Source organism: Pseudopipra pipra, chromosome 14 (assembly GCF_036250125.1).
Source record: "Pseudopipra pipra isolate bDixPip1 chromosome 14, bDixPip1.hap1, whole genome shotgun sequence".
Lineage (NCBI taxonomy): Eukaryota > Metazoa > Chordata > Aves > Passeriformes > Pipridae > Pseudopipra > Pseudopipra pipra.
This window is the reverse complement of record NC_087562.1, coordinates 6,415,677-6,438,105: the sequence shown is the minus strand read 5'-3', so window position 1 is coordinate 6,438,105 and position 22,429 is coordinate 6,415,677. Positions and strand designations below refer to the sequence as shown.

The window sequence follows — 22,429 nt, the reverse complement described above, 5'->3', positions numbered from 1 at the left end:
GCAAAAAATCATGTAGAAGTGTGCCTGAGTTGTCATCATTTCTGTTTGTCATCTCTCAGCTTTTTTATGTGTATAAAAATGCCCTCAACTCACACTCTGCAGGATTTGCTATTTTGCATCTAATTTTTAAAGCTACTGGGTATATATTTTTCCTAATATGCAGTGGAAGATTCTGAATCAGTGTCATGTAGTATTATTTCCATATAAAACTATTTAACTACCGATGGTGAAGCCTGGATTGACCAAAGTTAGTGAACGACCACTGAACATGCTCTTGAATTAGGTGCCAAATCACCTTCCTAAGACTCCTTAAAGTAGAATTGTAGAATCACAGAATGGTTTTGCTTGGAAGGGACCTAAAGCTTGTCTTATTCCAAACCCCTGCCATGGGCAGGGACACCTATCACTAGACCAGGTTGCTCCAAGCCCTGTCCAACCTGTCCAGGGATGAGGTTTCCATCCCTGTAACGAGGTAAGGAGGGACTGTAATGAAATATGACCATGAAAACATGTGTAGACATAAAGCAAAAACCCTTCAAAGAGGAACTGAAGTAAAACCCACTGCATCCATGTTCAATTATGGCAGGGGCAGGTAGAGGCGTTGCTGCTGGGGATGGAGACTCCAAAGGGATGCAGGCAGGGCTGTGACCAGCACCTGCTCCCACAGGGAAGCAGTAAAACCATGAGGAATCACTCAGCAGCCTACAAATCCAATTTTACTCTCAAACTGTGAGTGTGCCCATGGGAATCTCATGTGGTTTAACGAGACCAAGTGCTGGTGCTGCACCAGGGTCGGGGCATCCCCAGGATCAATCCAGGCTGGGATGAACAGATGGAGAGCAGCCCTGGGGGCAAGGACCTGGGGTGAGAGGCTGGACATGACCTAGCCCAGAAACCCCAAATCCTGGGCTGATCCCACAGTGTGGGCAGCAGGGGAGGGGGGATTCTGCCCTACTCCGCTGAGGCCCCACCTGCAGAGCTGCCTCCAGCCCTGGGGAACATCAGAAGGACATGGAGCTGTTGGAGCGAGTCCAGAGGAGGCACTAAAATGATCAGAAGGATGGAGCAGCTCTGCTATGAGGAAAGGCTGAGTGAATTGGGATTGCTCAACTTGGAAAAGAGGAGATGTGGGGGGACTGACCTAACTGTGGCGTTCCAGCACCTAAAGGGAGATGGAGACAGGAGAGGGACTTTGGACAAGGGCATGGAGAGACAGGAGAATGGCTTCACACTGACAGAGAGTAAATTAGATATGTAGGAGGAAGTTCTCCCCTATGAAGGTGTTGATGCCCTGGCACAGGTTGCCCAGAGAAGCTGTGGTTGCCCCATCCCTGAAGTGTCCAAGGCCAGGTTGGACGGGGCTTGGGAGCAACCTGCTCTGATGGAAGGCGTCCCTTCCCATGGCAGGGGGTGAAACTGGATGAGCTCTAAGGTCCCCTCGGACCCAACGCATTCTGTGACTCCGCGATTTCACACACGAAGCCGTGACACTCCGGTCGCTCCAGCCGCTGCCCTCAGGGCGGACGCCACAAGGGCGCGCCCGCCCCTCCCTCCTCTCCGCGCCTGCGCAGGGGCCGCGCGCGCCCCTTCCGCCTCCCGCGGAAGCGCCGCCTCTCCCCTCCCGCTTCCGGGCTCCGAGGGCTCCGCGGGCGCGGTGGCGGCGGGCGCGGGGCTCCAGCGGCGGGGGCGCGGCCCCAGCGCCCCTCCGCGCCCAGGGAGCGGGGCCAGCGCCGCGGCTCCTCATGCTGCTGTTGCTGCCGCTGCTGAGGTAAACCCGCTCCCCTCCGTTCCCCGCGGGAGGCAGCGCGGTGGCCCCGCGAAGGGCGAGCGCGGAAGGTTACCGGGGATGATCCGCCTTGCGCCGGGCTGAGGGCTGGGCGCCCTCCCTTCCTCCCCGCCCTGCTGCTGTTTTGCCGTTTGGGATCAGTTAATGGGGTGGTTTGGGGGGTCCTGCCGCTGGTTTTTTTATTTATTAAAATAATCTGTAACCAGCCCAGCGCCCGGCCGTGTCCCTGAGCCCCAGCGCGGAGTCTCGGGGAAGCGGGAAGGGGAGGGAGCAGCTCCTCGTTCCCCTCCCCACCTTCCCGGCCGTGCCCCGGCTCTCGCTCCGGGGAGTTTCGCTGATTTACGCGGTGCTGGTTTTCCTGATTTCCAGGAGGGAAGGACGGCGCTTGCAGGAAGTGGGGATGCAAATAGCTCCTAAATGAGAGGGTAGGTTGGTGCAGCGCGGCGTGTGTGATCTATGCCGTGAAAAAGAGAACATCGGCTGCTTTCTGTACTGAATTTCTATACTGAATATACATTTATGTGGTGGTATCGGGATGCAGAATTGCAGTGATGTAACTGTTTGCTTTACCGGAGACATAATTAGGTTGAAGTCGCCGTGACTGTTCACATTAACAGACTCAAATTAGACCTTTTGAAGTGGATGCTCTCCAACTTTGAACATTTACAGATAAAAAGGAGCTGCGCTGATTCATTAGGAGATGAAACCGATGTGAAATTTTAGCGGTTTGAGATTAGAGTTAAATAGCTGAAAGCTCTTTGTGGCTAAAAAGAATTGATAATACTTTTCATCTATCCGAAACTTCTTTGGTTTCTCTTTAACAGTATATTTTGTATCGTATGGATCTGATGGATTTCTTTTTTGTGCCTTTTATGAGGACAGAGAACTCATAAGGAAAGTGAATTGATAGAATTCTGCAGCAGGTGAAAGGCTGAAGATGAGGAACATCGAGGAAATGTGAGACTTTATATGTGTTTGATATGAGAAACGACTGAAACAAAGGCTTTAACCTTCCTTTAATCAATATTGAAAGTTGCTAGTGAAAAGAGTTCAGCTTTGACCTCTAACATTATTCTTTGGAACATGGAAGGAGGAATCATGTGTGGATATAATAGCTGACATAAAAATGTGTTTGCCAGCTTGATATCCCAGTGCAATCAGTATATGTGATACCTGTGTGATATGTGATATGTGATATGAGCTGCCTTCGGTTGAGCGTGAGGGTGGAGAAGGTACTGATGAAGGCAGAAATTGAAATTAAAAAATTTAGAGTAGAATGTGATTCATCCAGTTGCTGTTGGCAAAGGAGTAAAACTTCCAGCTTTCACATAACAATGCTGATACTGCTACAAGCACGGAGCTTTGTGGAGTCTAATCTGAATTTGAGCCTGTGGCCCTGTTCCAAAGGAGGTCGGATTCAAAGCCCAGCCATAGATTGTGTTCGTGTCCTTCTCGGGTGAAGGTTGTTCAATCCAGAAGTGTTCTGTCCTTGGTGTTGTACCTCAGTGAGCTCTTGGTGTATCAGATAGTGTCTTTCTCTGCCTGGCACCAAAGTCTTGTGAAAGATGTTTTCTTTGACTTTCATGCAGGGGAAAAATGTGTTACTGAAAAAACGTCCTGCTGAACATTGTGCTTATGGAAAAGTGACTTGATATCAAGAATCTGTTGGTTTTATTTCTTATAGCAAAGCTGTCTAGTACTTTGTATAGATATATATTCTGAAGACATGCATAGGTTTTTTTTCTTTACTTTTTCATAACTTGCTTTACCCTGAATTCTCATTGCTGTTTTTTGAGGGTGATGCTGCTGGCATAAATCATAGATTGGTTTGGGTTAAAGATCATCTCATTCCAACCCCCTTGTGGGAACATCTTCAACTAGATCAGGCTGCTCAGAGCTCCATCCAGCCTGGCCTTGGACACTTCCAGGGATGGGGCAGCCACAACTTCTCTGGGCAACCTGTGCCAGGGCCTCGCCACCCTCACAGGGAAGAATTTATTATCTAAACTAAATTTCCTCTCTTTCAATTTGAAAAAAGACATGAGTAATTAGATGACCAGCTTCCCAGTAAGACATTCATATTAATGTCTCAGTACTTCTATATACCCTTTTTCTGAGGTTATTTAGAAGCAGCACATCCCTTTCAAAGCTGAAAAGAAACAATTCCAGTGTTTCCCCATGGGCTGGCACTGGCTGTGTAATAAGAGACTGGCATAAGGAGAAACTCGACTGTGTTAAACATGTACTTGCTGAAGATTCTGCTGAATGTGTTGCATGTAAACAGCATCACATTAATTCCATGTTCCCACTGTGAAGTGTCCCTGTGTAGAGCAGATATGGACCAGTACAAGGAAAGGACTACAAGGCATAAATGGGAAATTGAAGAGATAAATACAGTACAAAATATATTAAATTAGAGCAAAAGCAACAAGAATTTAGAGAGATGATAAGCCGTGCCACTGAGGGTATGGGATAGATTTCATAGCATCAAATAGGTTGGAAAAGACCTCTGAGATCATCAAGTCCAACCCTTGGTCCAACCCCGCCGTGGTTCCCAGACCATGGCACTGATGCCACATCCAGGGATGGTGAATCCAGCACTTCCCTGGGCAGCCCATTCCAATGTCTGATTACTCTCTCTGTAAAAAATTTCTTCCTAATATCCAACCTAAACCTCCCCTGGCAGAGCTTTGGGAATACACTGATAATAACACTCTGGAGTTGTATCATGGTTCTCCATCACAAGGTGTTTCAGCTTTTCCAAAGTCCCAGATCACTGAAACTGGGCCCATACCTTAGTAATTACAGCTAGCAGGAGTTGAGTCTGTCAGGCCTGAGCTGGGACTGTCGGTGGTGGACTGGTTCCTCTGAATCCCCACTATTCCAGCTGTTCCTCCACAACATGAGTGCTGAGGAAGATGGACCTTGGCACTGGAGAACGAGGTCCTGGTCCAGGGGAGGCTGTTGCTGGGCTGAGCTAAAGGGCTTCCAGTGCATTTCCTGGGTGATGGAGCTATTGGAGTAGTTTATTTGTTTGCTGGGAGGTGTCTGCTGGACCAGTCACTGGGAAAGAATTGAAACAAGCCACTGTTTACTTGTTAAATGGCTTTGCAGCTTGGCCTGCCTGGATCTGTAGTAAAAAGGAGGTTATTCATCCAAATTAGGTATGACTGTGTACAGTCATTATCTGATGGATATTTATCTGTCAGCACTGAATGGTCCAAATTGCCCATGGAGTTGGATGCAGTAGAAGGTTTGCCTGTTTTACTTAGAATTTCTGCAGTTACTGAAGTTAATGTTTATGCTGTAACCTTATAGTGAGTTCTGTAATTTTGATTTTTGATTTTTACCTGTGATTTCTAGGTAGGATTTATGTATGTAAGCGGGATTATTAGTCTACTGTGCAATCAATATGTGTTAGTGTCCCTACAACTATTGACTTACTGCCATAAAATCAGAAATGTTGAAATAAAGGCATTGTCACTGAAATTTGAGGAATCTTAGGAACTGTCTGTTGTGTAGCTTGAAGGAAAAGGTGACCAAAAAAGATTCAGGCTTTGGCAGCTGATGGATTTTAGCCTGTGTATGAATTTTTATCTTTGTATCTGTTGAAAAAAAATACAGATAAATTAGGGTTTTTTTCATGCAACAGTGCTTTTCCTTTCTTCCTTAGAAAATAGCAGGGAAAAGGACTGTGCTTAACCCTGAAGTGGCTTTTTAAAAATTTAATTATCAGCACAGGGTCCTCATGATACGATTAGTTATGTTGTACCATTTGTCTTCCTAATGCCCTTGGTAAGCTTTGAGCAAACACATTCTAGGCACAGTCACTTTACAAGACCATGTTCCCAGTGATCATGAGTTTATAATGCCACTTCTTCAGAAGTGGTGTTATTTTTCAATAATGTGTCTGCATTTCAGGCTTATGTTTCATTTACAGTAAGGTGTGGGTCAGATGAGACATTCTCAACCTGAGAATTTTGGGAAACCCTTGAGAGTGGAACTGGATGGGATCAGGTTTAATATAACCATCTGTGCAAACAGATGACATTGTGCATGAGGCACTGAATAATTTAGTGTTATCTTCAAGTGCTAGATAAAGATTTTTAAAAGGTCCAATTAAAAGCTATTGCTTGGAGTATTAGTTGAAGAGTAATGCTTTGTCCTTTTGTACTGTAATTACACAACAAAGGCTTGGTGTAAATAACAAAATAGCAAATAAATGAACAGTGGAGCAGAGCTGGGAGCATCTCAGTGGGGATGCTGAGCTTTTGGTCAAGTCTGAGTGCTTTCAAACATTGATCCTCCACCCTCGGAGGGACCAAGGTGGGGGGTTCTAGGCAGCTGGGGAGGAGAAGGAGAGGGGAAAATCACATGAGAATGACTAAATCTATTATTCTTGTGAAAGCTGAACTGGGGTGGCACTTCCACGTAACAGTGAGTGGCGAGGCTGTGATGAACCCAGCTCTTGCACAGGATTGCAGTCGGGATTAGGGAACTGACCGAGCAAATCACGTCCCGTTCTTGTCAATAAATTCTCTGTTTGCAATTCCAGCTGATCACTGTGACTGGAATATTTCACCTGCAGAGGCTGAGCAGTGGCATCTTCTATTGCCTGTCATCTCCAGCTCAGAAGGGGTGGGTGACACTGCAAATTAACGTGATCCACTCACCCTGGCTGCTGCTGTGCTGCTGCTCAGCTGCCACAAAATGCCATGTCACTGACAACTTAATGGGGGGGATTTCACAATATTGTGAAGTTTAACAAAGATGTAAAAGCTTCTTTGTAAAGCAAAGGGGAAAGCAATCAGTAGCTTCATGCAGTTCTATATAATATAGGCATTTTTAAACTAAAAGAAGGTCAATTTAGATTAGATATAAGGAAGAAGCTTTTTTTTAATGAGAGTGGTGAGGCTCTGGCACAGGTTGCCCAGAGAGGCTGTGGATGCCCCATCCCTGGAAATATTCAAGACCAGCTTTTGATGGGACTCTGAGCAACCTGTTCTAGTGGAACAGGATGTCCCTGCTCATTGCAGGGGGTTGGACTAGATGGCATTTAAAGGTCCCTTTCAACCCAAACTATTCTATAATACTGATATGTGCATAAGAAGCACTTGCATTACCTTTTAGTTTTGCAATGGAATATATGAGTTTGTTTAAATAAGGCAAGAGGTTTCTCCTTTTCAGGGGAAATTTGCATTTGTATAATTCCCCTTGAATTGGGAAAATTTGAAAATGAATAGTGAGGAACTCCATCAGGAATGTTGTATTTGGAGTATCTTTTCCAAACAAGCTGGTTTCAGAAGCTTTATTTTGCAAAAAGTGACTTTGTATTTTCCATAGTTCTTAAAAGTCAGAATCCTTATGTTACCCTCAAAATATATTAATTTAAATTAACCTTCCAACGGAGAGTGATTTCCATGTCACAAAAATGTACTTTAAATACTGGAAAATAAAACAACTGAGGAAACAAACCTGAGTGCTTCTTTAGCCAGGTTTAGTCAGACAGAAATTCAGGCCCACACCTCTTCTGTTCTCTTCCCCAAATAGAAATGTAACACAAGGTTTTGTGCTGCAGTCCTGCTCCACATGCCATGTGGTGATTTCCAAAAGTTAACAGCTAAAAATTTCAAGCTTTCAAGTGCCTGGTTTTTTAAATAAAATACAAACTTTTTCATTGGAGGTACATGCAGAGTATTTTGAAGTCCTGCTATTGATGTCTCTTTATTTGTGTTTAACACTGTTTTCCTGAGGAAGCTTTACTGATCAGTTTGGTGTGATGTCTTTTCAGATTACATCAGATATGACTGCATATATGAATAGCCTGGGATAGCCCAAAGGAGGGACAGGATGTCACAATAACATACAAAACATTTGGGAGGTATGTGGGGTCTTCTTTCTGTTGTTTTAAAAAATTTCTTGGTTAAACAAAATGAAGTTATTTTGTGCTGTTCCATTCTTAAAACATTTCTCAAAAGTTGTATACACCCATTTTTGATGAAATAATAACTGATTTGCCACATTGTCTTTATATCCAGGTGCCAATTATGTAGGGTTATGAAACTTGGATTTATTTTTTTTTGACCACAAAGGGTGGTGGATATCCCAAAGTGCTATTGAACTTAATTGGCATAGACTGTAATTTTGAACTACAAACACTTAAAAAGATTGGGATAATTTGAAGTGGCTGAAAAGAGGACCTTATCTAGGTTAAGTCAAGCTTGACTTGGGTTCAAGTGAGGTGAAGTTTGTTAGTTTTTAAGGTATTTTTCTAGTATGTGACTGCCTTCATCCATGGCTTAGTAGCTGCACTGTGGCAAGAAGGGGGATTTTTGTCCATAAAAAACCCAATGTGTGGACAGAAAACACAGTTTAACTATAGAAATTGTACTGGATCCAAGCACCAGAGCTGTGCTTCAGTTGTGCTGTTTCACAACCAGGGAATGTGTCCTTCAGACGTGTCACTGTGTCCCAGGAATTTCCCAGCTATTTTAGCAGTTGCTCTCAGATCTGTGCTGCAACCTGCAGATCCTTATTTTCATTTCTAGTTTTTTGGATTTTTCCTGCCTAGTTCTAGCATTAATGTGTAAGGATCAGAAGGATTTACTGGGCAGAATATGTTTCTCTGATTCCTGATACAGTTTTTTAAAGGTTGTAGACGGACACACCTTCATCAAAAACAACCTCAGTGTGAGTCTCTTTACCTGGTAATGGTCACTCAGACCATTCTGGAGGAACAGAGTGATCCCATATTCAAGGTCTTGGGATGGAAATTGAAGTGCCATAATTCCTACCAGTCATATAATAGGCTGCCATTAATAAGGGAGAAGAACAGAGAGCTCTGCATGGCTGTCATAAATCAATATAAATGCTCTCAGGTTTCTCTCAGACGTGGCCTTTAATAGCATGAATCAATATGATTTTTAGAACACAGTATACTTTTAAAGCAGCAGGGTAGTCTTGAGGCATAATGTTTAAGCTTTAATTTGTCTCCTGTTTGTTGGTAGCACTTCAGTTCTGCCATTCTGTGTCTTTGCTTCTCTGGAACATAATTCTGTTTTCATGAGAACTCTTAAGGTTTCAAGTCTTGTTTTTGTTCCACGTTGGAACGACAACAAAGCCCTAAAAGAGTTTTCACAGAATTAAATTAATTAATGTGTTCTTTGAAAATCTGATTCATGTAATCCACTGCCATGCTAATTTAACCACTACCATTTGTTTCCCTTAAGTTTAGTCTGATCTGAGACCATTTTGTAAGTTATCCAATATATCTTTGTAACAGGCTTGTGGTTTTTCCAAAACAATAGCACTTTTGTCAACAAATTTAGCTGCTTTCTAACTTGCTGTGTTGTCTGTTGTGAGCAATGTATTAGAACAGCTTTATTTCCATTCTGTTTTTCCTTTCTGCTCTTCCCTCAGTTGCTGGAGCCGAATGAAAAGTGAACAGTCTGGTGCCATAATTTGCTGTTTTCAGGGAGACATGAGCTGTAATTTAATGAAGACTTTGCCATTTTAGTTCGAGATAGAAGGGAGTGGCTGTGCTTTTTAGCAGAAGAGGAAGAAGGGTTTATGAGCACAGCAAGGTGGAAATGAAACCATTCTAAAATCCTTTTTTTAGGCACTAAAGTTCTGTGTTTGTGCTGGGGTGACCCTGTCTGGACTCCCCCCAAAGCTGGTCTGTGACTCCCTTCGTCTGCTGGACAGGGGAGAGAAAATATAACAGAAGGCTTGTGGGTCAAGATAAGGGCAGGGGGAGAGAAAATACAACAAAAGGCTCATGGATCAAGGTAAGGGCAGGGAGAGCTCACTCAGCAATGACCATCACAGGCAAAATAGGCTTGACCTGGCGAAATCAGCATAATTTACTGCCAACGAAATCAGAGTAGAATAAAAACTAAATCTTAAAAACTGAAACCTAAAGAACTGAAAACTAAATCCCTTCTTTCCTATTTCATCCTTCTGTAGCCATAGAATTGTTCAGGTTTGGATCCAAAAAACATCTCAGTAGTCTGTTTCGAACTTGGATACGTTTTATCTTCCAGAAACAACGGACTAGAGCCACTTGGATTTCAAAAATGATGCTGATGATAATAACAATGCTGGTCTGTTTGGTTCCTGCAGGGCAAGGCCAGCAAACCATGCAGTCATCAGGGCACAGGTTCCGGGATGTCGAGCACCACCCTCTCCTCGCCGACAATGAGAGCTACGACTCCTCGTCCTCGGAGGCCGACATGGCAGAGAGGGTCTGGTTCATCAGGGATGGCTGTGGGATGGTCTGTGCCATCATGACCTGGCTCCTGGTTGTCTATGCAGACTTTGTAGTGACTTTTGTCATGTTGCTGCCTTCCAAAGACTTTTGGTACTCAGTGATCAACGGGGTTCTCTTTAACTGCTTGGCAGTGCTCGCGTTGTCGTCACATCTGAGGACTATGCTGACGGATCCAGTAAGTATCCAGGAGCTCCTTGGCATTGGATTGTTCCACTTCTTTGTGAGGGGAACAGGGGGGCAGGCACTAAGCTCTTCTCTGTGGGGACCAGTGACAGGACCCAAAGGAATGGCCTGAAGTTGTCAGGGGAGGTTTAGGTTGGATATTAGAAAAAGTTCTTCCCCCAGAGGGTGGTTGGGCACTGAACAGGCTCCCCAGGGCAGTGGGCACAGCACCAAAGCTGACAGAGCTCAAGGAGCGTTTGGATGATACTCTCACTCATGGTGTGACTCTTGGGGATGGTCCTGTGCAGGGCCAGGACTTGGACTCCATGATCCTTGTGGATCCCTTCCAACTTGGCACAGTCTGTGACTCTGTGATTTGCAGAAAAGTTTGGAGAAGCCAGATCAGTCTTCTCCTGCTGGGAAAAGGAGTGTCAGACTCAAAACCTTCAAGGTTGAAGGCATGATATCTGTACCTGTCCTGTTGTTCTATTAATGAAACCATAAAGGATGAGTCAATTTAAAATTAATTTATGAGTAATTAGACTCATGGAAAATACAGTTGCTTTGTAAAATATTAACCCAGGCCCTGAAAAAGCTAATAAAGCTTTAGTCTTCTCTGTCCTATTCTTTTCTAGTATTTTTTCATCAGATATATTTTCAAAACTTGTATACCTTCATCCTATTGTGCCATTTGAAATGTTTTTTCCATTTAAGGCACATGAAAGAGCTTTTAGAGGTAGACAAGCTGCAAAACCCCAGTCACACACTGGCATAAAGTAAGAACCACTGTCCTACATGATTCCTGCATTATTGTCTGTAGGTGTTTGGAGTCACAGGGAAGGGAGGTTTGAGTTGAACACACGTTGAAACAGTGTAGGTATAAGAGCTCTTGGAAGTGCTTAATAAGACTTTTATTCTCAAAGACATTAACTAGTTCATTTTGTACTAAAATCTATTATTTTTTTTTAGGGAATAAATTCAGGGAAGGAGAGCTCAGGGGAAACCCCTCTATTTTCTCCAGATTTTTAAGACAATAACAGTGTAGAGAGAAGTTATGGGAGTGTTCAAAAAGCCAGCAGGGCGTTTTAGTTAATGATTTTCTAGGTCTCTGATTTACTCTGAGCCCACACCCAGTGATGAAATATTACAACTTCTACAAACTGTCACAGTAAGAAAGTTAATGGTTTAAGGATGAATTGCTTAAAAATACATCCTGGTAAAACTGGGTGTCTTTCTAGACCTGTGTTGTTCTCTATGGATAAAACACGATAAAAATTGAGATGAGTCACTGCTTTTTGCCTCTGTTCCTTTTTTGCTGACTCCCAGAATGGAAAACACAACTGTGTGATAGAAACTAAGATTGAAAGAAGAAAGGAATAAACTGCCTCTAAACATATGTGAATTAAATTTATTCTTATAAGTACAAAAATGGATTTTTCATGGAAAGGAATTGGTGACTGAGACTGTGAAAGATGTTTTTGAAATAGAGCATATTTTTGTCAGCAAAATGCTAAGTTATCACCCTTAGTGACAGGTGAATAGGGCAATGTGAGACATTTTATAAGCCTAAATTTACCTGGAGCAAGATAAATCTGTGCTTTGGGAGTTCTCTCTGAGATAATTCACCATGTTTACACCAAAGTATTCACCTCCATGGGAACATTCATATTGCAAAATACACTTCAGGAGTTCACCAGGAGTGTTTGAGGAACTCTCTCAGTTTGTACCCCTTCAAGGGCCAACTGGCTCAAGCTGGAAGCAGCACTTGGCCAAAGAGTTTGTCAGGGGAAGGGCTTGGGCTGTGTCTCAGATAATACAAACACAAGTTTGTTATTCCAGGCCATAGGCAACAAAAAATTCCTGCCTAAGCAGAGGGGTGTTTTGGAATGGGATCTGAATGCCTGCTGGCTTCTTAATTCTGTCCCAGAACTTCCTTCAGGTGTGTGTATGGAGTGAGGATGTTCCCAGTGGGCTTTTCTTGAATGAGAATGAACTGCAGAAGGTTGCAGGGGATTTAAACCGACCCAGAGAAGGCTCTCCCTGGGGGAAGGAAGTGCTGACCCGGAGGGGTTGGTACAGAGAGGCCCCTGCACTTTGTCACATCCCAGTTTATTTCACAATCACTTCCTCTCCCAGATAAGCCTTTAGCTCCATAAATGAGCAAGGGGACAATGGTGCTGTCCTTTTTCTTCTTACTGATCCAAAGTTAGATTTTGAACTCAGGAGGCTCTGGGTTAATATTGTTCCTGGAAGAAGCAATTCCTGACCATCCTCTTCCTAGTTGTGTTCAAACAGCAGCTCTGTGATGAACAGCTCAGAACTAATGACTAAAAATCAATTTCTTTTTCTGATGGGTTATTTTTCTTCTGAATCAATTCCTTCCCCTCTTTACCATGAAGCTACACAAACTTTACCAGCAGCAGAAGGTAGCAGAGGATGCAAGATGTAGAATAAAGAAGCCAGTGGTGGTTCTTGCCAACAGCATCCGAGCTAAAAGTTTAAGGAAAAAGGGATGACAGTTGGTTCTAAAAAACTTGGGTGCATGGGGCGGGTGGCTAAACCCTGGTTCAGAGACTTAAAGTAACATCTTTCAAGTAGTTACTGATTTAACTTTTGTGGATGGCTTGGCCCAATAATCAGATGTCACAACAAACATTCAGAGTAACTTCTCAGCAAATAATGTACCTGGAGGTCAAGATGTGTCTCCTTCATTTCTGTAAGCTGGTGACAGTATATTCTATGAGAATTATGCTAATACTTGGCCATAGATGAGTCTTGCTGAAATGAAGCTGAATTTGAGGTCAAACAGAGGTAATTTATTCATTTGGAATTGACTGAGGCTTATAGCAGACTAGCTTTGAATAAATGAACTTATTTCAGCAATTATCCTGAGGTTGCTGGGATGAAGTCTATGAAAGGTATTTTTAAATGCTCTCATGCCATTTAAGAAGCTTTCTCTCCTCTAATTGAAATGATTTCAGGGGGCTGTGCCCAAAGGAAATGCCACTAAAGAATACATGGATAATTTGCAACTGAAACCAGGAGAAGTGATCTACAAATGTCCCAAGTGCTGTAGTATCAAACCTGAGCGTGCACACCATTGCAGGTAGGCCAGGGGGGGCTTTAAACAGGTCTGCATATTGAATTGTGGAATAACAACTGATATTTATGTTAGTGTTTTTTTCCCCACAAATTCCTTTTGGTATCCAATAAACTTTCAAATTCGTACATAGCAGAGTATTTTATAAATATAATATACTATGGCTAAAAATGAATGTGAATGAGGGGAAAGGAGCAAGAGACTCGAAGAGTTTTAACAATAATTGTGCTCTGGTGTTTTAAATACTTTTTGATCTGTGAATATACTTTTTGATCTGTGAATATTTTTTCCTGTGCATCCTTTCAATTACTGTGCTGTATTCTGGGTAATGCAGAGCAGAGAGAAGAATCTCAGTTTTCTGAGAGAAGCTGATTGAAGAAATGACTCCTGCAATCTTAAATTAACAAAATACAGAGTAATTTTAAACAATCACTTTAATTTGTTCATATCTTCATATGCATTTGAGGTTATATGTGAATTGGCAGATTATTTTCCCAAGATTGTATAAATAATTGGTTAAATTGAAAATTTATTTTAGTAAGGACAGAAGTGATGATAATTTGAACTAAACATGCTGTGGAAGAGATAGTAAATGCATCCATTTTTAATTAATCCTCAAATCTTTTGAGTTTTCAGGCACTGTGGATTTGCTTTTGTAGTGTTTATTGTGTGAGAGCTGAAAATAGAAGTGGCTGCATAATCAGGACTTACATAAATATGTAAATGTTTCTGGTGGCTCTCTCTAGGTGTGGGGAGTGCTGTGGATTGAATTATGAGGAGCATTAAATTTTAGTGCCTGTCAAAAGGACAGAGTGAAGTCCTGTCAGGGCTCTCAGATTGTTCTGCAGGTTTGTGGTTTGTGAATGCAGGGTCTGGGTGGGTGTCACTAATCCCTGTGAACGTCACGCCCGAGGAGCTCTTTCCATTAGAAACACTCAGCCTTGGCACTGGGAGCTTGTTCTTCTCTCAGCTGTGAGTGGGTTTTTGTATCTGGAGTGCGAAGAGAGAAGTTTCATGGATAAATAGTCAAGTGTGGAATTACCTTCAGTAGGTTTCTTGGGGATGCAGTGACACTCCCCTGCCATGAGTCTGGTTCTTTGGCTTTATTAGCTCTGGAGTGTTCCCTGAGCACAGCTGTGCTCCGGGCTGGGGGTTGGAAGCAGCACAGCTGCTTTCTTGGGGCAGAATAGAAGCTGTAAATCCCTGGGGATCCAAAATAGCTGCGTGCAGTCTGCTCAGATGGCCTGGCATCGTGTCCAGGGGATGTGCCAAAGGGACACCTGAGAGCTCAGCTGAGCGTGGGCTGGATCTGGGATCTTGCTAATTTTCTCATCTCATGTTTAGGTAAGTTCCCACAGAGACTTTGCAGGTAGCTGTGTGAAGTCTTTCTCACATCTTCAGTCCTGGTAGGATTTACTAATTTGGAAGGAGCCCTAAATGAAGACATCATATGTTGAACTCTCAATATGGGAGGGAAAAAAAGCTGGAGTGTCAGAGAGCCTGGGGCTCAAATCCGTTGTTTGTAGCGACAATTTGAGCAACGTTTATTGTTAAAGCAGAGCAAGAACGGAGAGTGTCTACAATGAAGGAAATCTCTGATACTTTCAAAGGCTTTGTTTTCCCTAAGCACTAGTTTAGGGACCCAGCTTTGTGTGTCTTACGAATTTTTCTGTTTTAATCCTTGGTAAAATATTCTGTAAGATGTTCCATGGGCAAAGGATGCATTTTGGTGCTTGCTCAGGGGAAAGCACAGAACATGTGAAAGGGAAAGTCAGAGGCTCACAGTGTATGTGGTATCCTTTTGAAAGGCTGCTCTCATGTTTTTCTCAGCAGTTGGATTTCTGGTTTAGTTGTCTTCGTTTCTGTTAATGTGATTCTTTGCCCTAGATTTATCACTGCAGAAGTTATCAAATAGAAAAAAGGTTTCTTTGATTATACTGCCAATTTTTTATTGGTTTACAAACCCATTCCAAGGACATTAAAAGGATGGTCTAGTCCCAAGTATTTAAAGTGGCAATTTCTTGGTAGAAGAGACTTGAAAATGGAAATTGAAGTTGGTTCCTGTTGGGAAATACTTACACTCAAAGCCACAGTGCATGTTTTGAGTAGTAAATTATTAACAGAAGAGACTCTTATGATGTAGTTATGAAAATTGTTGTGCAACACTGCAACAGTTCTTTTAAGGAAGAAAAATAGTTTCGTAATACACATTAGTGATGGGAAAAGGAACAAGAAACTTCTATTTACAGCTAAGTATCTATGAAATGCATTAAACCAAGATTTTACTGAGCATTTAACATTCTCACCATAAGGAAGAGTCTTGTCCTGAGTTAATGGGGTTTGGATTTCACTGAAGGAGCACAGCTGTCAATATTCCTGCCTGTTCTGAGCACCTGCATTTGTGTGGGGGGAATTGTCACTGAGAGTCAAGTCACTGAGATGTTTCCATCAGTCTTCCTGTGGATATCTGTTATCCAGACCAATTTTTAGATGTGTCTTCCTGAATGTTATCTTTGGCATCCAGAAGTGCAGTTGCACCTGTCTGAGTTCCTGCAGCAGCAGTGCCCAGCTGGAGAAGACCTTCCTTCACCCACAGCTCCTTGTTCTCACCACCAGTTCTGCTCCTGCCTCTTGTGTGGGGTGGGAGTGAAATGACCCAGACTTCCCCAAACTCCTGCTGCATAAACATCTGTACTTGCACTATGGAAGGAATAAAATACAAGTGATGGGGTAGGAAGAAGGCACAACCACTGTTTTAAGCCTTGCTGTGAGTTTGTTGGTGTGAGATTGGGAATGAAGGCAGGGTTCCAGACATCTGATGTCTTGGAGAGCTTTGTGTGGGCTTGTGAGAAATTCTGAATGAGCAGAAGTGAGTCCTGCCCACCTGACATCCTCCAGTGCTCAACTTGATTGAGTCTGGATATGATTTTACTCAGCACTTCACATTAATATTGTGTTTAGAGTGGCAGCACAGATTCTGTGTTACATCAAGAGTCTTGCATGGTTGTGGTACCTGGAGTTAACTCACCTTCCCCCAGAGCTCAGGAAAATGAGAGGCTGAACTTGCAGCAGCAGGTGGTGAAATGAAAATCTTTTGAAAAGCCTTCTGAATGTCTTCCCTTAAGTGATACTTGTTTTTCTGTGCCAGAAAGTTGTTGCAGTGTTTAGTTCTGGTATTGGCATTTTCAGATGTAACAGGCACTGATAAAAAAAGTCATTTGCACCAGAGTTTGGATTGTCTTTAATGTGCATAAAACAAGAGGCAGTGAGAATGTGAGGTTTGCTCATTCAGTGCCACAAGTGTCTGAAGGGCCTGGATTTGCTTGATTGTGTATTTGGTTATGGAATGATTCTCATATTAATACTGGGGGAGGGTTTGGGAAGAGCATCTTATAGTTTTGTAGCAACCTAAAGCCGAGTTGTGAGCAAGCAAACAGTTCCTATAAAGAAATGCAAATAAAATCACTGTTTTGCAGTTTGTCAAGAAATATTTCAGCACGTCATCATATGACCACTGGATACCCTTGTTTCTGCTTTAAAATGTGAGGTGTGATTTCCCAACAGAAGCCTTTTTTTCCTTTCTTCCAGTATTTGCAAGCGCTGCATCCGAAAGATGGATCATCACTGCCCCTGGGTGAACAACTGTGTCGGGGAGAAAAACCAGAGGTTTTTTGTTCTGTTTACGGTGGGTGAAAATCAACATTCAGTCTGAATCAACATTCAGTCTTAATCTACCTTAATTATAACAATTTGGGTTGTGCTTAGTACCAGCTAACGGCTCAAGGGCACAATTGTGGTGTTGTTTTGGTTGGGTTTTTTTTTCCTTCTATGCCAGCTATTCTCCAAACAGGAAGATATTTCTCCTCATACTCATTTAAATCTTGTATAATGCTGTTATTTTAAGCAATCTTTATTTTGCTGTGTTCTCTGCAGTAACAGTCAGTGAAATGGTGCTGTCTCTTGTTTCCAGATGTACATAGCCCTAATTTCAGCTCATGCTCTCGTGCTCTGTGGGTTCCAGTTCTTCTCCTGTGTCCGAGGGCAATGGACTGGTAAGCAAATCTTTAACTTTCATTATCATAATCTAGCAGATATTAAGGAAAAGCCATAGCATTCCATCTATTTCAGTCCCTCATAGGAAATATTACAGGAGTTACATCTTTAAGGGAGGTCCTGAACATATTGTACATCTTTCTCCTGTTTTTCTTTTGTTGTTTTTTCCCCTCATTCCTTTAGGCATTCATTGTAAGAGCCGTGGCTGTCAAGGGCATTCTCACACCCTTTACACATAGAATAATTTACTACCTCTGTAATAGGAAGGAAACAGAGCTGGTCCTCAGCCACCTTGGCACTGTATCACCTAAAGCTGCCAGCTGGGCTTTGTGTGTTCCACCACAATTCTGGGAATTACATCTGAAATTTAGACAAATTTCTCCCTCATTCTGTTGTCTGGACCCAGCTGTGGGGCTCTGGTAGATAAGAAATTTCCTAAACTCTCCCAGATTTTTTGTTTAGGCCTCTGACTTGCATTTCCTAATGTTCCAGTGTGCTCATTCTGGTTGTGTGCTTTTGGCAGAAGATGGTTGATTATGTGTTCTTCCTGGTATCTGAAGCAACAGGGAAATCCGTGTGACACTTTTTTTTGCTGAACATTTCATTAAATGGGTGGAATCTTAGTCCATTTTTTACTTGAAACATTCAGCCTCCTGTATATATCCCATCTCTTCCTTGTTTAAGTATAATTGAGTTAATCAGTTGACCAAAGGATCTCCAGAGATGTCGCTGTCAAGTGTAAGGCAGAACCTGATTACTTTGTGTGGTGAATTAAAAAAGAGAATAAAGCAATCACAGCCAAATGGAACATCTGTATTAACTGGCAAGTCAGAGCTGACAGTGGGGATGGGTTTTACAGCAGCTGTCGTGCCTAGAACTCCAAGCTGCTCTCACATGTGCAGTTCTGAGCACTTAAATCACTTCATGTGCAAACATCTATTTGATATCCTTGAAATACCAGAAATGGTATCTCGTGCCTTACAGGAAGCCAGAAGTGTTACTTCCATGAAATTCTTTATTTCCTTGCTCAGCAAATAGAGCTGCTGCAGTGCCAGAAATTAGAAGTTTGTTTTAATTGTGAAATATTGTTTCAAATGTCAGATATTTATAACGTGCTCTGTAGGTTTTTTTTTTTTTTTGAGTTATTTATAACTACATGTATCATTTTCACAGAATGCAGTGACTTCTCCCCACCTGTAACTGTGATCCTGATGATCTTCTTGTGCCTTGAGGGTTTTCTGTTTCTCACTTTCACTGCAGTCATGTTTGGCACCCAAATCCACTCAATATGCAACGATGAAACGGTAAAAAACCTCTGCTTTTTTTGTATCCTATAACAGTAACTCTGGGGAGATGTGATTAGATATTGTTTTATTGCATGAGGAGGAAATTGCAAACCTGAAATAGCTCATTTTTATTTTCTGCAGTTGCAAGGATTGAAATCCTTTCTTGGGGGTTGCTTTTTAACAGAAGTTACTGTGCTGTTTGTTTTTCTGACACACATCAATGACAAAGATTGCACAGCTTCTGACTTCAGTTTTGACTTTCACTTCTTAACTCTCACAAACTCCTGGGATGTGTCATGGGAAGTGTCTGATTTTTCTCAGGTTTACACTTAAAGTAGCTGTTCTGTCTCAGCCCTTCACACTTCACTTTGATACACTTTGTTACAGGATAAGCATTGTTTAGGCCTTAGATCTGCAGTGTTACACCTTCAGAGCATGGTTTGGGATGGGCAATTAACTGGAAACATAAGGAATTTGAATCCTGTGACTGTTCAGTGTTTTCTTCTGTGAGGCTGTTTAAAAGTGTATTTCTGTACTGAGGAATAACTGTGAAAAACAGTTGGTAAATATTGAGCCTTCATTAGTGGGAAGTACAAAAAAATGATCATCAGAATAATGCATTTGAGAGAGTAATCCTGGCTCCAGTAATTGCAGTGCAGGAGCCTTATTGTCTGGTTTCATTAATTAAGTAAACAGCTTGTAGTGTAGGTTTATTACATGTGGACTCTCTACTGTAAAATCAGCTTTTCTGGTCATTTTACCTTTTAGCTTGAGGGGGAAAGAGATACAGATAGACAAACCTTCTTGTACACATTTAGTATTCTAAGTCCTCTGCCCTGTACCCACAGGGCTAAAAAAATTTCTAATTTTTTCCTTACTAAATAAGTGAAAGAATAAGGAACTAATCAGCTCAGTAACTCCACAATAAAAATGCAAAATGAGTTTTGATGACAGATATTATATTTTACTAAACTTTGGGCTCACCAGTATGTGTTTATATACAGGAGATTGAAAGACTGAAGAGTGAAAAGCCAACATGGGAGAGGAGACTCCGCTGGGAAGGGATGAAATCAGTTTTTGGGGGTCAGCCTTCACTCCTGTGGATCAATCCCTTTGCAGGATTTCGGATCAGGCGACTTCTACTGAGAGGAAAGAAAGGAGGACCTGAGTTTTCTGTTTGAGCCTAAATATGCTGGAACTTGCAAGAATTCTATATAATATTTATTTTGGGACCAGAGAAGGCTGTCTACATATAATCTGTGACCAGGTGAAACTGATATCAGACATTTGCTTGTAGCAAGCAGAGTTTTCTACGTTTATTGTCACAGACATCTCATTAATTCAGAGACAGGAACTGGATCTGCAATGGTCTGAACAGCAAGATACCAGAGGAAAAGCACGTGGTCACACTAAAGAAGCCAAATGTTGTCATGCTACTGTAATTTATTTTATGAGATTACTTACCCATTTTTTGTTAAACCCTTTTTATTTGATAAATGTTTGGGGAATTACCTGTGTGTTTTTATAAGAAGTATATCCTTAGGTGCAGTTGTCAATCAGAGGGAGGAGCATTAGGGTGGAAGTTGATCTCCAGTGAGACTTAGCCTTCTCAATCCAGATTTCAGGGAATAGTGCTTTGTTCAGTTCTCATTTTTCAGCTTGTCCTAATAAACAGAGCTGTAAGCTGTACTCCTGTGTCCCTCTCCAGGCACACATTCCTCATATGCAAGTGACTCCAGGGACTGGTGCCCAGCACTGCACAGCACAGGCACTGTCACCCCCTGCCCAATGTCTTCCCAGGCTCACTGAAGCACGGCTGTGGTTGGCACTGTTCATCTCCTCTGGCATTTTGGGAAATGCTAAATCTTCCCTGAACAACTCCTGGCTGTGGGCCAAACCCTGCCCAAATCCTTAAATCACTGATTCCAGGGGAACTGGATGTGGATAGTTTGTGTCTCAGGCCTGTGCAGGGATGAGTGGGACCAGTGACTGTATCCTGCTGTGTGAGATTGAAAGAATGTACTGCAGATGGAGGGAATTCACTGAAAACAGTTGTCTTTGTATGGTCTTGCTCTGCCCCTTTTTTATTGTACAGACTTTTCCTAGAAGGAAAGGTGTTAATGATCCCTTAGACAAAGACATCAGGGGAATGAGGGGAGTTGCCTCTTTCTCACCTTCAATGCATCTTAAATGTAGAAACGTCTGAAATAGAACAAATTATTTTGAATTTAGCCATTTCCAACCAAAACTACTCTGAGGAAATGAGAGCAATATAGATCTAGAACTGCTTTATGTGGGCCTGACAAACAACAGTAGTGCTAAGAAATGTTCATAAATCTGCAAGTAATGATAATACAAGCTGCAAGTAATGAAATTCAGATAAAAGTGGATTCTTTAAAAATTACATTTAGACTATTTTTTTGTATTACTGTTAATCTATAAACCACTGACAATATAAAGGATAAAGCAGGAGCCTTGATGCATAGCTTGAAATCGTGCCTAGAAAGTAAATAGCTCCCTGTTTTGGGACTTGCCTTAAAATTGTCCTGTTCTTGCTTTTGCTCAGCCAGTAGCACTGATGACCTGTCCCACCTCCAGCAGTTCCACGTGCTGAAGAATCTTGCATTACAATGTTTATGCACTGCACAAGCTGTACTTTCTTTTTTTCAGTGAGCTGCTTCTCCATCTCTTTGTAACAGTTTGTGGCATCTTGATTCAGCTTCATCAGGTTTTGTACTACTGGGTGGGTGAAATTCCTGAGGGATCCATGGATTATCTACGGCCCTGTGAACAAAACTGTGCAATACTATGGAATATGTTCACTTTGCTGGGGGGGGGATGGTGTGTGATGCTGGAGAATTCCTAGGTGGAAATCCACTGAAATTGCAGTCAAAAGAACAAAAGTGTCTCGTGTAGCTGAGGGGAAAGCTGGAAGTGCCACAAAAATTTGTGCATATTCAGTTGCACACCTTAAAAGTTTGGGGGGAAAAAAAATGTGTCTGGCTTTATCATGAGGCTCTTAATGTGTATATTGTTTAATGATGGAAATCAGAAAATATCACTCCAAGCAGTTAAACCCTGTGACTTAGCAAGTGTGTGTGTGTGTGTATGAAATCCGGGTTACTTGGCTTTTCAAACCCTTCTGTTGTAATTTTTTTAATGTTAAAAAAAAAATAAACTAATGAATTGAAGTCTTAGTTGATTAACTTCTCTATATGTCACTTTTTTTTGCACATCTATGTTCATATTCACATGTGTTTAGGCTGAACAACTTCAGGGTAATTGTCTTGCATCTTTTGGCTTGTAATTTGTATTTATTTATATCAAGTGACAGGTGATATTCCTCCAAATTAAAGATGCTTCTCTGCTTATTAAGGGGATTAAGCTGCACTACCCTGCTTAGGTCTTGGGCATTTCCTTTCCTGCATCCTTGTTATAGAACCATGGAATGGTTTGGGTTGGAAGGGACCTTAAAGATTGTCTTGTTCCATCCCTGTTTGTACGAGGAGAGTGGGAAAACATGGGAAAACTTAGCGTGGTATTTCAGGCTTTGCACTTCCAAGGTATTTGTGTAAAATACAGGTTTGGATTCCCCAGTTTCTCTGTGCAAGTGTTGGCTTTTTCCACTGGTTCTGCAGCTTCAGGTGCAGGTTAGAGAGGAGCAGCTCACAAGTGTCCACCCCATAAGGGTGAGAGGAACAAGGTTTCCAACAGTGAAGGATGGAGAGGCTGGAAACAGTTTATTTCCCATTTGCTGTAATTCTAAAAAATAC

At 42.2% G+C, this 22,429-nt stretch overlaps 1 protein-coding gene across 3 annotated transcripts; it reads left to right on the top strand.

Moving 5' to 3' along the window:
• The first annotated feature begins 1,627 nt into the window (after positions 1-1,627).
• On the top strand, positions 1,628-21,847 carry ZDHHC7 (zinc finger DHHC-type palmitoyltransferase 7). 3 transcript variants are annotated; one of them, XM_064670979.1, is made up of 9 exons: positions 1,644-1,768; positions 2,156-2,211; positions 7,578-7,667; positions 9,908-10,230; positions 13,199-13,323; positions 16,906-17,002; positions 17,288-17,369; positions 18,544-18,674; positions 19,661-21,847. In XM_064670979.1, the coding sequence occupies exons 4-9, from the start codon at positions 9,925-9,927 to the stop codon at positions 19,835-19,837; spliced, it is 918 nt and encodes a 305-aa protein (XP_064527049.1). In that variant the 5' UTR covers positions 1,644-1,768; positions 2,156-2,211; positions 7,578-7,667; positions 9,908-9,924; the 3' UTR covers positions 19,838-21,847. The 3 variants fall into 3 exon arrangements, with proteins under 3 accessions (XP_064527048.1, XP_064527049.1, XP_064527050.1); XM_064670978.1 differs by lacking the exon at positions 2,156-2,211 and having other exon boundaries at positions 1,628-1,768; XM_064670980.1 differs by lacking the exons at positions 1,644-1,768; positions 2,156-2,211 and adding an exon at positions 2,720-2,743.
• The last annotated feature ends 582 nt before the right edge of the window (positions 21,848-22,429 follow it).

Bases quoted from the DNA above. Each gene is read 5' to 3' on its own strand.
- ZDHHC7 (XM_064670978.1), top strand. From the start codon at position 9,925: ATGCAGTCATCAGGGCACAGGTTCCGGGATGTCGAGCACCACCCTCTC. The intron at 17,003-17,287 runs GTGGGTGAAAAT...TCTTGTTTCCAG, and splicing joins GGTTTTTTGTTCTGTTTACG to ATGTACATAGCCCTAATTTC. The intron at 17,370-18,543 runs GTAAGCAAATCT...TCATTTTCACAG, and splicing joins TGTCCGAGGGCAATGGACTG to AATGCAGTGACTTCTCCCCA.